Source organism: Eleginops maclovinus, chromosome 1 (genome assembly GCF_036324505.1).
Source record: "Eleginops maclovinus isolate JMC-PN-2008 ecotype Puerto Natales chromosome 1, JC_Emac_rtc_rv5, whole genome shotgun sequence".
Lineage (NCBI taxonomy): Eukaryota > Metazoa > Chordata > Actinopteri > Perciformes > Eleginopidae > Eleginops > Eleginops maclovinus.
The window spans coordinates 12,232,106-12,246,936 of record NC_086349.1 but is presented as its reverse complement, the minus strand read 5'-3'; the positions used below and the strand labels follow the sequence as shown (position 1 = coordinate 12,246,936).

The 14,831-nt window shown below is 39.5% G+C and overlaps 3 protein-coding genes across 7 annotated transcripts; 2 read left to right on the top strand and 1 right to left on the bottom strand.

Annotated features, from left to right (window-relative positions):
• Positions 1–3,047: 3,047 nt before the first annotated feature.
• ttll9 (tubulin tyrosine ligase-like family, member 9) lies at positions 3,048–8,831 on the top strand. 2 transcript variants are annotated; one of them, XM_063885871.1, is made up of 14 exons: positions 3,048–3,208; positions 3,667–3,713; positions 4,013–4,105; positions 4,190–4,301; positions 4,428–4,613; positions 4,712–4,780; positions 4,854–4,944; positions 5,067–5,107; positions 5,208–5,295; positions 5,661–5,719; positions 5,955–6,151; positions 6,747–6,860; positions 7,046–7,170; positions 7,386–8,831. In XM_063885871.1, exons 1-14 carry the CDS (start codon positions 3,194–3,196, stop codon positions 7,454–7,456), a joined length of 1,308 nt encoding a protein of 435 aa, XP_063741941.1. In that variant the 5' UTR covers positions 3,048–3,193; the 3' UTR covers positions 7,457–8,831. The 2 variants fall into 2 exon arrangements, with proteins under 2 accessions (XP_063741941.1, XP_063741949.1); XM_063885879.1 differs by having other exon boundaries at positions 3,667–3,919.
• On the bottom strand, positions 7,713–11,903 carry fam217ba (family with sequence similarity 217 member Ba). Its single transcript, XM_063885861.1, has 4 exons — positions 11,130–11,903; positions 10,917–11,016; positions 10,719–10,783; positions 7,713–10,616 (listed from the first exon to the last, which is right to left on the bottom strand). The coding sequence occupies exons 1-4, from the start codon at positions 11,234–11,236 to the stop codon at positions 9,122–9,124; spliced, it is 1,767 nt and encodes a 588-aa protein (XP_063741931.1). The 5' UTR covers positions 11,237–11,903; the 3' UTR covers positions 7,713–9,121.
• ppp1r3da (protein phosphatase 1, regulatory subunit 3Da) lies at positions 11,870–13,873 on the top strand. 4 transcript variants are annotated; one of them, XM_063885890.1, is made up of 2 exons: positions 11,870–12,098; positions 12,375–13,873. In XM_063885890.1, the coding sequence occupies exon 2, from the start codon at positions 12,415–12,417 to the stop codon at positions 13,324–13,326; it is 912 nt and encodes a 303-aa protein (XP_063741960.1). In that variant the 5' UTR covers positions 11,870–12,098; positions 12,375–12,414; the 3' UTR covers positions 13,327–13,873. The 4 variants fall into 4 exon arrangements, with proteins under 4 accessions (XP_063741960.1, XP_063741984.1, XP_063741977.1 ...); XM_063885914.1 differs by having other exon boundaries at positions 11,891–12,071; positions 12,387–13,873; XM_063885907.1 differs by having other exon boundaries at positions 11,891–12,098; positions 12,387–13,873.
• Positions 13,874–14,831: the final 958 nt, after the last annotated feature.

Below are 14,831 nucleotides of genomic sequence, written 5' to 3'. Positions count from 1 at the left end.
TATGTGAAGAGGGGCTTGAACAGGGTAGACTCTGCTAAAACTATCTATGGCTGAGCTCAACTTTCCACATATATGAACATCATTCCAAGGTGAGGATTATTGTTCTAAGTCTCAGAGATGCCTCCATTATGAGTAACAGCTGATGCCACAGATTTCCTGCTCTGTGGTTAATGTTGAGGAGCAATTGGTTCATCCACTGGGAAAAGTATGACCTGTGGGATGCCTAACAGTAAGTGGTGGTATTGAGATGTATGCAAGATCCCAACTGTGTCTTCATGAAGGCCTTCCAAAGAAAAATCTAGATTTAAAATGACAATCCAAATTGGATTATAGAGTTGGAATTTCATTTCAGATCTATAAAAAATACGGGCTACGGGTTTAAAAGAGTCAAACCCATGGGTTGATCCTCAAAACAATATCCATTCCAAGATACTGGTGATCATGGAGTTGTGTTTTCATGTTGCATAAGGACAAAAGTGTATGTGGTTAGCAAAAATGATACGCATAAAAGGTACAGCTACTTATAATATAAATTCTCTGAAGGAATGGCTGCCAAACCATAAACCATTGCAAAAACACGAATGCAAGAAATTGCTGAAAGGTTGACCCCTGATCGGCACCTATGGTTTAAACTATTATTAGGGCTTCAGAGACAGGGCTTAAGAAACAGGGTTTTGCGGTAGGCAGGGAGTGAAAACATTTGTAGTGCTTTGGTGATGATGTAAATGGAAACTACTGGCAATGCAAGCTAGCCCAAATGATAGGGGGTAAATGCTGTGATTTTGAGCTATATTCTGTTAAATGAGATCTGTAAATAAACATAGACTTTGAAAGTGGTTTGCTGCAATGTTTTTATCTGCAAAAAATAGAAATATTGAATACTATCAGCGAAAAAAGGTTTGGGCCATTAAGCACATGTCTTAGTTTGCATCTTCAAGCTCAAAATATTCTGGGCTTGTCTCATTGCATTTTTAGTGAGCTGAAGATAATTGGATTTGGGCAAATATCAATCTCAGCTATAAATCCCCAACTTACCACAGTTTGATATTTTGAATGACTGCTACAATCACATTCTTGTTTATTCTAACAAGCAATCATTAGACATGTACAACTGATCTAGAGGTGATGGAAACATTTATTAACATTTTTTGGGAGACTAAATTAACACATGTACATCTCATCTGCAGAAAACATCGTCAAAGGAAAGATGCCAGAGTATGCTTTTCTTGTCTGAGGCCCGCCCAAGCAGATGTTGATGAAGTTTGAAAGAAACTGTTGCCATCTTATAGCCAGCTGTTTTTGATATGAAACATATTAGCGTTGCCATATTTCACTAGATTTTCTTGTCTGTTCTTAAACTTTGCTATAGTTAGAAATAATACCAACATTCCAATATGACAGCACATAGAAAGTCAGTTCTTCTAACCATATGTTATGTTTTGTAACTGGTATAATTTGTGAAATGACACTAATTAAGTTCTTGATTTTATAGCTTATGTTCATGACAGGGAAGCTTTGGGACTAGGTTTTGACTCATCTACAGTAGTAGAGCAATCCTATCACACAGTGCTGAGAAGCCTGGCCTATATGTTCTTTCTGACTGACCCAAACAAATTCAATTTAAAGCCCCCTTTCCTCAAAACTGTCCTGATTATTTATGTCAGAGTCTAAAGAATGGTTGATTGTTTGGGTAGTGGAGGAGTGCTGAGAACGTTAAAAAGGCAATAGGCACATAGGAAACAATAATACAACCCATTTATTTGGCTTTGCACAGGAATCTCACTCAGGTATAAGCTGCTTTTACAGAATTGACATCATGAGGTTTAAAGCAATAAATGTAAGGTTTTGTTTTTTTAACTCGGTATGTCTATATATTGAGCTGTAATTAAGCTTCATCATTCAGAATTATGGAATAATCTCATACCCTGGCCTTTATCTCCAACGCACCAAGATGTTATCACATAACAACAACCAAAGGATCAAATTGTACATAATATTGTACAATTTAATTTCTTTAAAGAGTAGGGTAAAGACACACAAACATTTGATGCAATCTATCACACCAAGTCAAATGCATCGTATTTGTTAACCTACTTGGCAATAAACCTGATTCTGATTCTGATCAACCATTAGGTAATAAGTGGAGCTGGGTATGCAGGGCAGTGTGGTTCCTCAATATGTCATCAAGGGTCTTATAGAACCCTAAGAGATCAAAGGTCAAGCATGATCCATCTCTCTCTACTACATAATCTTTGTTTCATAATCCTCCTGCCTTGGTAAATTGTTAGGGTCATTAACTTGGCCAAAAGTTCAATGTTTGCAACATGAATCCAAAAATGTTGATGTTATCTTATTTTTCAATATTTAGTTATTTGAAAGCTATAATAGTTAGATAATTGTACATTTGTGTTGATTTGACGTTTACCATTTGATTATGTTGGTCAAATGATAAATGTATCACATATCGCATAAGCCAGTGGGAAAGCATTAACAAAGTGTTGATAGATAAAAGACTAAAAGATTGGCAATCAACAAGTTTTGGCCCATTTAGCACTCAACTCACAAATCAAAAACAACAAACAATCTGATAGCTGATATCTGTCTACATAATATATAAGTAAATAAGTTGATGTGATAATTGTGTTTATTAAGCATGTAAAAGGTGATGCTTAAATCATAACCTTCTACATGTTAAAACAATATAAGGACATATGCTACAAGAAGTTAGATGTGGTTTTGGCGCCACTAAGTGGTGAATTTATTGTAAAGTTGAGGAAAGATGAGGGGTGTTTGCTAATGGACTTTCTATTACTTAACGCAATACTTTTACTCTTAGGTCAAACTTCTGAGAATTATTTGTCTGACGGAAGACACACTGATTTATTTCAAACTATGATAACTCTCTTAGCCTTTTGAATAAACTTTCAAATTAATATAAATCATTTATTCCTAACCCCCCCTCTGATATGTGATGCGTGTTTGTCTATCATAGCAGGTCATCCTTTTGCTTTCTACAGTAAGCAAAGGAGGACTTGGACCCTCTGTCATTCCGTGATGGTTGCCATGACAACAATTGTCAAACACCGTTTGGACAAGCTAGCTTAACTGCTAACTAGATGTTACTTATCATTACTACTACGCATATTCTGGTAATATAAACGTAGTTTTCCAATATTTCACAACGTGCACCTCCATGTCAAAGTATAAGGTAAGTGTGTACGCTTTGTTGTGTTGTAGGCTTTTATTTTACTGATGTTACGCTAAGGTTAGCTATCATTTGTGTGGTTGATTCGTTGTTCGTGTCAACTAGCGTTAAAGAGAGTAACTGCGTATCCATAAATTAATGAAGAGTTATAGTAGTGATAGGACTTAAGACTCTACCTGTATGGAACAATTAGAAAGTAAGTAGTTAGGTAAGGCAAGGCAAGTTTATTTATATAGCACCTTTCAACACAAGGCAATTGAAAACATGAAAGACATTAAGAGCATTACGAAATAGGGCAGCATAAACACATTATAAAAAGGCATAATAAGTAAGTTATAAGCAAACCAGGAATTACTTATTAAAGTGTAGTTTGCAGCTTTAAAGTGTAACATTTTTTTTTTAATCACCCAATACCACCTGGATTAAATCTAAATATGTATTTGCTTTTTTCATTGTTGCAGACATCTGGATACAAAGGGACATATGATTATGGCAAAAGTGAGGAGCGGTGAGTGCTCTTCTTAAGTTGGCTGTCAATTATCACAGTGTATTCCGTTGTGCAATTGTACGGTATAGGCCTACTACACATCTTGATTTCAGAATACCATTATCCATCCCACATAGGAGAAATGTAGTTGAAGTAAATGGCACGGAAAGGAAAGACTGAAGTAAAACAAAAGTACCTCGAAATTATACGTTCTTACAGTAGTAATAGTGAGTAAATGTACCTAATTACATTCCTCCGGTGAACAATAAACAAACCTTGAAAGTACTGGTAACAGTGGCAATGTTACAATGTCACTTCAGGGAGGGAAGGAGTTGTGTGCGTTACAAGTGTGGCCTACTCAACACCATACAGGATGTCCTGCGCCAAAGACCCGGTTGGGTTGAAGTCAAAGAGTAAGGAGTTTTATTTTCACTGTCATTTTACCTCTTCTGTCATATTTGTTGTTTGAACATAGCATTTTTTTTTTTCTCTCACAGTGAAGGGGAGTGGGACTTCAACTGGTGTGATGTGGGCTGGCTGAGGGAGAATTTTGATCATTCATACATGGAGGAACATGTGAGGATAAACCACTTTCGCAATCATTATGAGGTGAGCCAGCTTCAGTCCAGCATGTTTTGAGACTATAAACTGTAGATTTCAACAGTAATATTCAATATTATTCATATCATCAAATGCCATGATGTCTTTTTCTGAGTTTCTGAGCTTTTGTTCCAGCTGACTCGCAAAAACCTCATGGTGAAAAATCTCAAAAGATACAGGAAGAATCTTGAAAGAGATGTTGGCCGCATAGAGGCATCCAAATGTGAATTCTTCCCTTGCACTTTTGCACTGCCAAGCGAATATCATCTGTTCGTAGAGGAATTCAAAAGAAGCCCCGGCAGTACCTGGATCATGAAGCCGGTAAGCTAAAGAAGGCCATAGATGAAATCCAGTGCAGTAAAAAATATCTTTATTATTATCAATTCACTATAAAAAAATTAACTAGCAATGTTATTTAGGTGGCAAAATCGCAAGGGAAAGGCATTTTTCTGTTCAGGAAACTGAAAGACATCATGGATTGGAAGAAGGTAATGTTTGTGTAAGTTAAATGACTACATGCACATTCTCATAATTCAGATTGACCATTTTCGGTTAACACAGGATGGCACCCGCTCAGAGGAACAGAAGGATGCAGCTCAAGTGGAAAGCTACGTGGCACAACGCTATGTAGAGAACCCTTACCTAATAAATGGTAATAAACTTAATGAAAAATCATTTTATTGTAAAACTAAAAAGACGTTAATTAACAAAGAATAAAAAATGGACAAGGAAAAGGGGATTTTGATTTATTTCCCCGCTTACTTCCCCCCACAGGCCGGAAATTTGATCTGAGGGTCTATGTGCTGGTCACGTCAGTAAGTACTGAACCTTGTAAATCACAATGTTGTATTGAAAACACTAATGTTGCTACATACAGTACGTGAATCAGTGTATGTGCATGTGTTTGTGTTTCAGTACGTTCCTTTGAAAGCCTGGCTGTATCGAGATGGCTTTGGCCGCTTTTCAAGCACCCGCTTCTCCCTCAGCAGTATTGATGACAAGTGTACCCTTTTTTCACTGTCATAAGAAAATGTTCTCCCTAATTTGAATGTGGTTTTTTTGTGATCAAATATTTACTTCTAATATGTATAAGGGAGAAGAAGCACCATGACAGTCATAAAAGGACCATTTGCTTTTCATTAAATCAATTCATTTTAATTTATATACACTTATGTTATATTGTTAGTCAACCCTTAGTTTTGAGCCTTTGTCTGATGACATATTCAAGCAAAGTCTGCTTTAAATAGCCGGGGTTTGACCCAATTTATGAGACAGTTATTCTTAATTTTGTCGCTTTAATCTATATCCCCATGGAAAGTGTTATTACGTCATAAAAGTTCCCAAATTTTTCTTAGCACCTCTCTTCAGATATGCACCTCACCAATGTGGCTGTACAGAAAACAGCACCAGACTATGATCCTGAAAAGGTTTGTGATTCAAGAACCTGAGAAAATTGGTACCAGAGAGTGTTATCTTGGTGTGTGTTTCCCTGTTTTAACTCTGCTAGATATTTCTATGGTTCAGCATCCATCTTTTCCGGGGATGCATGCATTTTGATTAATAAAATATTCTAGCTACATATTCATGTGATTTTTCTTGAAACATCTCTCCTTTAATAAATCCTCTCTTAATTCCGGCATTTCTTTATCAATCTTTAAATAGGGATGCAAATGGCAGCTGCAACAGCTTCGAAGATACCTCACCGCAAAGCATGGCAGAGAGATGATAGAAACCCTGTTCAAAGAGATGGATAACATCTTTGTCCGCAGTCTTCAAAGTGTCCAGAAAGTCATTATAAATGACAAACACTGCTTTGAGCTCTATGGATACGACATTCTACTGGATCAGAACCTCAAACCGTAAGTACTCCTTTGGTCATACAAAGTAAGCATGGCATCATCCTCACCTACACGGATTTGGAAAGTTAAAGCACGGACAAGCATAGACAAGCAAATAGGCCACACGTTGCATTGCTTTTTCTTGCAAAAACAAAGCAGTAAATCTTCTAGTGTTATATAAAATACCTCGTAAATCTGCAGAGCATGAAAAAAGAAAAGACAGATACGCAATAATCCTGCTGTAAATTATAAAACACACAAGTGACAGTATCACTCTCCAGTGAAACTACAGCCCCGGAGAAAATTAAGATACCACTTCAGCATTATCATTTTCTCTTGTTTTATTATATATAGACATGTCTTTGAGTTAAATGATTTTTTATTCTTTTTATTGTATTCTATAAACTACCGACAACATTTCTCTGTGTTGGAATCCAACAGACACTGGAATGGCTGCCATACATGTAGAAAAATTTGGAGTGGTCTCTTAATTTTTTTCTTAATCTTTTTCCGAACTCAAATTTTTTCATTTGAGTTCTCATGGATTGAGGTGATGTCTGCTCGAAATACTAAGTAAATGTTTTGGTGCATATTATCACCCTCTATCTTTTTGCAGGTGGTTAATAGAGGTGAATGCCTCTCCGTCACACACACCCAGTAGTCAAGAGGATTATGAGATGAAGTGCAGTCTGCTGGAAGACACTTTGAATGTTGTTGATATGGAGGGAAGGTAAAGGCCTCATCTCATTGTGTGTTTGTCTTTTTGTCATTCACATGAAGAGGCTCTGTCTCTCCATGCATTATAGACATCAATTTCTATTTTGTTATTTAGGATGAGACGGTAAGATATGTTCCTTTTGTTTCTTTTAACACACCAGTGCTGCTTTCTAATACATTTGGTTTGTTTACCTGCAGGCTCACTGGCAAGGAGAAAAGGGTGGGAGGCTATGATCTGATGTGGAATGATGGGCCCGTCTATAGAGAAGACGTCAATCTAGAAACATTTGGCAGTGCATGTTTCTCTGCCAACACACACCTAGGTAACCTGACTGTGCTGCCAATACAAATGTTACACACAACAAATGTCTCAATTTCCTACAGATGATAAAACATTTGCAAGGCATTCTGCAATTAGGACAATGGATTGCCAATGGATTGACATTAGACCAAATATTGGATCATGTTGAAAAGTCTTTGTTGCGTTTTTATTAAATACATATTAATGCTGCCATTATATACCTGTTGTTTGTTGCAGGGTGTGTGAATGACAGGGAGAAGCAGCTGCGGCGGCTCCTGAAACCATTTCCAGGCCAAAAAAGGATGTAACACACTCATCATTTGTATGCCCCGCCACTTTACCACCTGGTATGGGCCTGGAAGAGGACAGTCAAGTAAACACAAAGAGCTAAACAAAAACTCATGTTCATAAAAAGTTAACTCTGTGATGAACTGATCAGAGTCCCTCCAAAAAGGTTGACATTTAAGTGTGAAAATAAATTAAACTTGCCATAATTAAAGTTAAGTTAAGTTTGGGATTTTATGTCATCATGTGTTGCAAAGAATGGCCAGAGAATGAATATCCTTCGAGTGCAAAACATTTATTTCTATGCCTTACAAATAATTGCATTCAACATTGAGAAAATACATACCACAATCTTTCTGCGTGCGTGTCAGCATAATGTACACATTTATAATTACATCGCGCCTTGTAGCCTCTTATCTATGGCTTTGATACTTACATGAATATTAAGTAAAGAGGTGCAATCTGAATACGTATGGTGTTATTTACATTGATGTGGTGTTCCCATGGATCAAGTGCACGTGGTTAATCACAACAAACCGATAAGACAATCTAATGTAAACACAGTGACATACAGATTTCAAGTTTGCAGTGTGATATGTATAACATTACCATGTTACGGCATAACAGCGAGGACGGTGGATCACATTGACTCTCAGGGATGAGCAATGGTACAGCACAGTAGACATTAAGTTACATTCAGTTCTTTTTTTAAAATTGTTTTGTGCATGACAATGTAAACATAACAATGCTAATGATAAATACAAGTCAGCCACAACACTTTTCATAAATATAACTATGGTATATAAAATTTGGAAAAATATGCATTTACATTCGTAGCAAACATTACACTTTCTTCAATGTCAGAGAGCTCAGCTCTATGCAAAATACACTATATCATCATGGACTACAATTCAAGCTGTTGAACATGAGAAGCCCTTGTAACGAAAAATTCAAACCATTGCACAAATATGTCTGAAACAAATAACAACACAGCAGTACACCACCACTCAATGTGCCTCTTTCTTTTCAGCCAAAGATGCTTCAACCGCTGCGTCTTAAAACATGAGGCACCAAATTAAAGAAAAAAAATGCAACATCAATTAAAGTAAAAGCATTAAAAACAAATACATCCCTACATCACAGACTCCACTAGTTACCGCTATGGTTGCATTTGATGACTAAAATGTAATGATGTGTTAAACTTCACTATGGAATATTTAGGCTGACAGTTATCCTATGGTAGAGTAGTTGCTTATTTTATGCCTATTGAACATCAGTAGTATACTTAGAGATGGTGATGTGCAGTGCAGCAGAGGAACATTTACATAAAATATGTTATTTAGGAATCATAGTGGTGCTTTGAGTCATAATGAGCCATCTGTCTACACACAGTAAAACATTATGATTGTATACCTACTGTACATTTTGAATGAAATACAGCGTGTATAGTTCTGTTCGCTTTAACTATTTCTCTTTGAAATAAATTGTTTTTATCTCTTTTATAGCAGCTGAACCTTTTGTTAGTTTTGACCTTTATAAGGATATACACCACTGACTGGTTTAGACTGCTGTTCAACAGTTACAACATGTTAGTATAACACAGATTACACAGAAAGCAAGCATAGGTTCAAGCTCCTGTACCAAGTAAGCACTAGTAAATAAAGCACTATACTGTAGGTGTATAGGGGTTACTTCGCAACAAAGTGCACATTTTTTGTTTTGCCATTCTGCTTACTACTGATTGAGGGTTTGGAGAGAGGCTGCGGCTCTTTAGCAGCTCTTCTCATGGCAGTTTTAGAGGCCTGACTTACAGCCTCTGTCCTCTGCCAGTCCTTCTCTATTTTCTTGGAGGATGTGACCTCTCTCTTACTTGCCGCACAAACCTGTTTCTCTGCACCACCTGCTTTGCTGCCACCCGGCTCCTTTTTCACATCTGTCTCGGAGTTAGCTCTGACGCGGCTTTTCCTCACCTGGCCTCTGCTGTTCGGGTTAGTTCCAGGTTCCTGGGATTGCTTACGGGCGTTGCCTGCGGCCTGCATGTGTCGGAGATGACTCCTTCCACCTGAGGGGCTAACTGGGGTCTGTGCTCCTCCTCCCCCATTTCCTCCACCACCATTTCCTCCACTACCATTTCCCCCACCACCATTTCCTCCACTACCATTTCCTCCACCTTGTCCTCCAGGGCTCCTACCTTCCGTTGAGGTTGCTCTGGTCTCACTGCTGCTCCTTTTCGCAGGTGCTCCAGGTCTGGCTTTACGCTCAAGCAGTGGACTAAGCCTTGAGTGGCGTTGGTAAGCATAGGCTGAGCAGCTTCCATTGCACAATGGGTAGCGGATATGACAGTGAGGGCAAACCGGAAAGCGGGAGTGCTGTTGCTGGGCTGAGGCAGGTGAGGGGGGGTTGTTGACAGGTGTAAATGGGAAGGATCGCTGCCGCAGCCCTTTAGGGGAGTTGAGTCGGGATGGTGGAGCCGTGTGAGGCCTAGGTGGATGAGCAGTGGTGGCTGAGGGGAAGCCCTGTGGCCTTGGGCGGCTCCCAGGCACACGGCTGCTTTCTGCTTGTCCTGTTTGGATCTGGAGCCACTCCAGCTGCAGCAGCCTCTCCAAGTACTTCTCTAAGGTCCCTACAGGCTTAGGCCGAGGGGCACCACGGCCATCCGTATGAAGAAATACTGCCAGCTGTCTCAGGCTCCAGCTGTTAAAGGGAGGTGGCAGAAAGTCTGGGTAACTGTAGCTGGGTTTATCACTCTCATCTTCATCACCCATAGTGCCATGAGGTCCTGGGAAGTCCGGGGGAAAGTCATTTGTGTTGATGACCTCAGCCCGGAGGTTAAGGTGAGGAGGGGTGCAGGGGGTACAGGGAGAGGGCAGCACTGGCAGCCTCTCAGAGTCTGACAGATCACTCGCACTGTCAGTGTCTACATCTTTCTGGTTGTAGTGTCGCTGTAGCGCCTCAGGGGTGGGGGCTGGGGAGTGAGTTAGGGGGTGTGCTGGCATGTGTCGTAACCCTGATATTGGGGAGAGAGGCAGAGAGAGGGCTCGACGATTTTTCCCCATCCCCCCACGATTGTGGTGTAGCTCATTGCTGCACTGTGACATCCTTTGATTTTCGCGTTGCTCCTCTTTTCTGTGCACAGATAAATGTTTGCGGAGGACAGGTTTCACATCTCCTTCTGCTTCAGGGCTGTAAAGAGACAGGCGAAAGTTAGAGAAAGCTGTTGGGGATTTAGAGATTTGTACTTGAGGCACAGCATGCAGTATTAACCAAAACCCTCACCACACATACCTGGAGAGTTTGGTTGTATTGCGTGTAGTGCCAGATTTGACCCTGCCACATTTTGACTGTGTGACCTAGAAAACAATCATTATTAAAAAAAACGTTTTGTCTTTAATTGTATGAGTAAATATCCCAGAACGCATCTTATACGAGGACATTCATTTAAACATTATTTCTTTTTAATTGACCAGGATACCAATCACTCACCTTCTGCAATGTGGTCACTGTGTCCTTATCCTGACCTGGCCCTGGGAGGCCGTTTTTCATCTGGCCCACTGCTTTCTTCATCTTGTTACCTTTCTTTGAACTGTGGAAACATGATAGTGGTTTGTCAGATTCGCCTCTAACGTACGTATGTCTGAGAAAAAACAGAACACTTTTAGTTTAATCGTTAATGTGTCACTGTAAAATGAGGCCCACCTGGTTACTGGTGCGCTGTTTTCAGTATGTTTTACTCGAATCTTCTCTTTGGAGACGACGCGTTTCAGTGTCGTGGATGCTGTGCGCTCCTGCATGATGGGCCCCATGTTGCAGGTCGCCAGTGGGAATGTTGTTTTGAGTCCAGCACTATCAAATGAAACGGTAGCTAAAGAACCCAACCGACATCTCGGATCATACACTCTATTCTGAGGATGATGCTAAAAACACCCATTTTCTCGAAAGTGCTGCAATGCATCATGCGCAGATGTCGACAGCCAATGCAGGTTAAAGTCGTCCTTCTATTTGCCGTCGACTCGCCTCTCAGTTGAATTACAATTACAGCGACTGTTTTTAACGATGTGTTGTCAGCAGACGTGCCTCTTTTAAGACGGTCATCCTCCTCGCTATTAAAATTGCAAGACGGTCTAACAGCACATACGCTTTGTTTGGCTCGCCGTCCCAGTATCAGATAGGTTTGTTTACCTGCTGCTGACTGACTCCCCGCTTGAGTCGAACTGGGCAATACAGATGCATTGTGGGAGTTGGAGTGAAGTCATACTAGCCGCTCCATCTAACGAAACATATAAACGCTCTCTGAGGATAATGCTTACTATTGAAAAATAATGTGCAAGACAGCAGCGACCCAGTCAACGCTAGATTTGAAAAAAACTTGTTGAACCACTTCACAAAAATGTTCCTTCTGATCTGAAATTACTCAATGTCCCATGTAACGTCTGTGACGTTTTGGTCCGTGTGAAGCTTCCTGATAACTGCGCGCATATTAGCTGATCTCCATGGAGGGCACTCTATTGACATGCATGTACGTCTCATAGTTGGGAGACTTTAATCACTTATAGATCAGGTAACGTGACTGCAGCCAACAGCGGAGACTCGTGACGCACGGAGGAATGGGGGATCTAGGCTACACCCTGAAGCTAAAATGTAACTAACGCTTCATATCTTTATATGGTGAGGCGATGTCGTTGTCTTCTTTTATTAAACCACGTTAAGGCAGATTGAGTAAAGCGTCAACTGCACATAGAGAGAGAAATAGGCTGTAGGCATTCAGGCACGTACTCCCAGAGTACACGCCCACTATCTTCATGACATGTTAACAAAAACGGTTCTTGTCAGATTTGCAGCTCAAATTCAGTATTGTTACAATTTAGTCATTAGATCATGCTTTAGATAAGAGTGTGTTTTACGCATGAATGGGACATATTACTAATAAATAATGCTTCACAGTTTTTCTTTCAGGTGAGCAGGACAACAGTTGAAACAGAACATGCATAGAGGGTGGTTTATTGGACATGAGAGGATTCCCCTTTCACACGATGAGACTCCCAGCTCATCCAGCAGTGTATCAAGACCCTGCATTACTATCAACGTTACTGAAATGCTTCAAGCTGACAAGCCTAGTGCTGCAAAGAAGCCAATACCAATCCGGCCCCCGAGTCACAGAGTATCTCTGACAAAAGCACCAGAGCTTCAACGCAGTCTCTCCTGTGAACCCAGGCCTAAACCCATCATCAGACAGCGATCACACTCTCTGCCTTCCACTGCAGAGAAGAAGAAGCAATTCAGAAATGTTGGCGTACGGTTTGTTGACGCTCTGGGGCTTGACCTGGAGGACATAAAGCTTTTCAAATCTGGTGATGATCCATCTGTACCACATCATGTTGCCTTTAGATTGTTGATGGGTGCAGAGTTGGCCGATGGAAGGCATCTGGAGATATCTCTGCCATACTTAAAGCCGGTTTTTGCCCTGCAACCTGGTGACCAACAAGGATTCATGCATCGCCTCCATAAGCAAAAAGTGTGCCTGGAGAGAGTCTTGTGTTTTGAACTGTGTGTAATCGGAATCACCCAGGTTCTCAATATGGACTTTGAGAAAGCTGTCATAGCTCGTTATTCATTTACAGAGTGGAAGAGCAGCACAGAAACTAAAGCCTATTGGGTATCCACCAAGACCTGGGAAGGAGATGAGGGTAAACTCAGTTGTGATACTTTTCATTTCCACCTGCCTGTTCCTCCATTCCTTCAGCCGGGAGCAGTGTTACAGTTTGCCATTCAATACAAAGTCTGTAGGACTGAATATTGGGACAACAATAATGGGGAGAATTACAAGTTAGTGTGCCATAACTACAAGCTTAATGTGCCCAAAGAATGCGAGGATAGCATGGTGCACTTCATTTAGGGTGCAAAGGTACAAACTAGTTATTTAGAGCACTTTATGACTTTTGTGAGATAAACACATTATATATGAATAACTGCAGTGTGACATATAATGTTAATTTTGGAGACTAACGGGATATCTTTGAATCAAATGAGATTCAATACAAACTGTCAACTCTTGAAAAACGTAGTATGGTTGGACATTCAATGCACTACCTGAAGTGCCATTGTTTCACTCTTGGGATTTAAAAAAAAATATTGCACTCTATTATTTGATATTTCTAGCTGAATTTTAGTAAACAGAAGTGAAACCCACTTAGCAATACGTAAATATTCAGTTATTATGAAATGAAAGCATATCAGTCCACCATTATCTAGCTCGGTGTCTGACTTGGAGAATCGTTTTAAAAATGTATAAATTGCAGGAATTTTGTCTGCAAAAAAAATAATTACTCTATTCAGAGTTTATCTTGAAGTCACATGTTGTAAACCAAATGCCATAACCCTGCAATAGATGAATCAGAAATGAACGCATATTTTGTTTAACAATAAAGCACAATTCCACATAATGTTCAGCTTGTGTTGATATTGTTGATATTGTTATTATTTCCTGTAGTTTATTTTATGGTTAACATATTTTCACAGGTATACAGGAAGGCTACACAATTGAAGAATAGGCATACATCGTTTTGTTTATGTTTTTGTGACGGGTTTTTACATGTTATAAGTGTTGAATATATATGCTTAGATTTCAATGAAATATAAGTTTGGCAATTTAAATAATTCATTTTAGGAATTTATTAAAATATTAAATAATATTGTATTTTGCTGGATCAATAATAATTGTTAGACTAATATTAACAAACAGTGTTATTTGAGTACACTTTTACTACCAAATTAACATTATGTTTTATGAAAGGCAAGACACTAAAGATACATACTGGCCGAACTGCTCATGAAAACTGCTGGGTGACCTATCTCGCGCATGCGCAATTCCTGAAAATATTCGCGCGTTTTGCGATGGCGCTATCAAAATTGTAAAAAATATTATATAGATAGTCACCATGTCATGTTTCTCGGGGACATTTGACATCACGGTAAGTAACGTTACGAGATAAATCAAATCAAAGACTTTAATTATTCAGTGGCCGCTGGACGTTATCGATGGAAACGAGCGTTAACTCGGTGGTGTTATATTAGCTAGTAGCATTAGCAGCAGGTATCTTTAGATCATACTTTCCCTGAGCAAACTACGAGTCGTGTTGCCATTAGTTGGACAGTATGCGTCATAGTGGTATAGCTAATGGAAAACGTCTGTAAACAGTAGTTAAAAAGCTTAGGTTGGTTTACGTTACGACCATTGAACAAATGTCATAAGGTAAGCTAGTCAACCGTTAGCCAAGTTGCATTATCAGCTCGGTTGAGTTTCCAAAAACACTCGTTTTTAGCCGGTAATAGTGTTATTACTGTCCACCCAGTTCGATAGACTGACTAACTAGTTCAACAATACAGTTATGTAAAACAAGT

What these genes read in the sequence shown, in the direction of transcription:
- ttll9 (XM_063885871.1), top strand. An exon ending in GTACCTGGATCATGAAGCCG is followed by an intron (nt 4,614 to 4,711) that starts GTAAGCTAAAGA and finishes AATGTTATTTAG; the next exon opens with GTGGCAAAATCGCAAGGGAA. An exon ending in TCTATGTGCTGGTCACGTCA is followed by an intron (nt 5,108 to 5,207) that starts GTAAGTACTGAA and finishes TTTGTGTTTCAG; the next exon opens with TACGTTCCTTTGAAAGCCTG.
- ppp1r3da (XM_063885890.1), top strand. Translation starts at nt 12,415, where the DNA reads ATGCATAGAGGGTGGTTTATTGGACATGAGAGGATTCCCCTTTCACAC.
- fam217ba (XM_063885861.1), bottom strand. Translation starts at nt 11,236, where the DNA reads ATGGGGCCCATCATGCAGGAGCGCACAGCATCCACGACACTGAAACGC. An exon ending in CAGTGACCACATTGCAGAAG is followed by an intron (nt 10,784 to 10,916) that starts GTGAGTGATTGG and finishes ATTGTTTTCTAG; the next exon opens with GTCACACAGTCAAAATGTGG. An exon ending in AATACAACCAAACTCTCCAG is followed by an intron (nt 10,617 to 10,718) that starts GTATGTGTGGTG and finishes GTCTCTTTACAG; the next exon opens with CCCTGAAGCAGAAGGAGATG.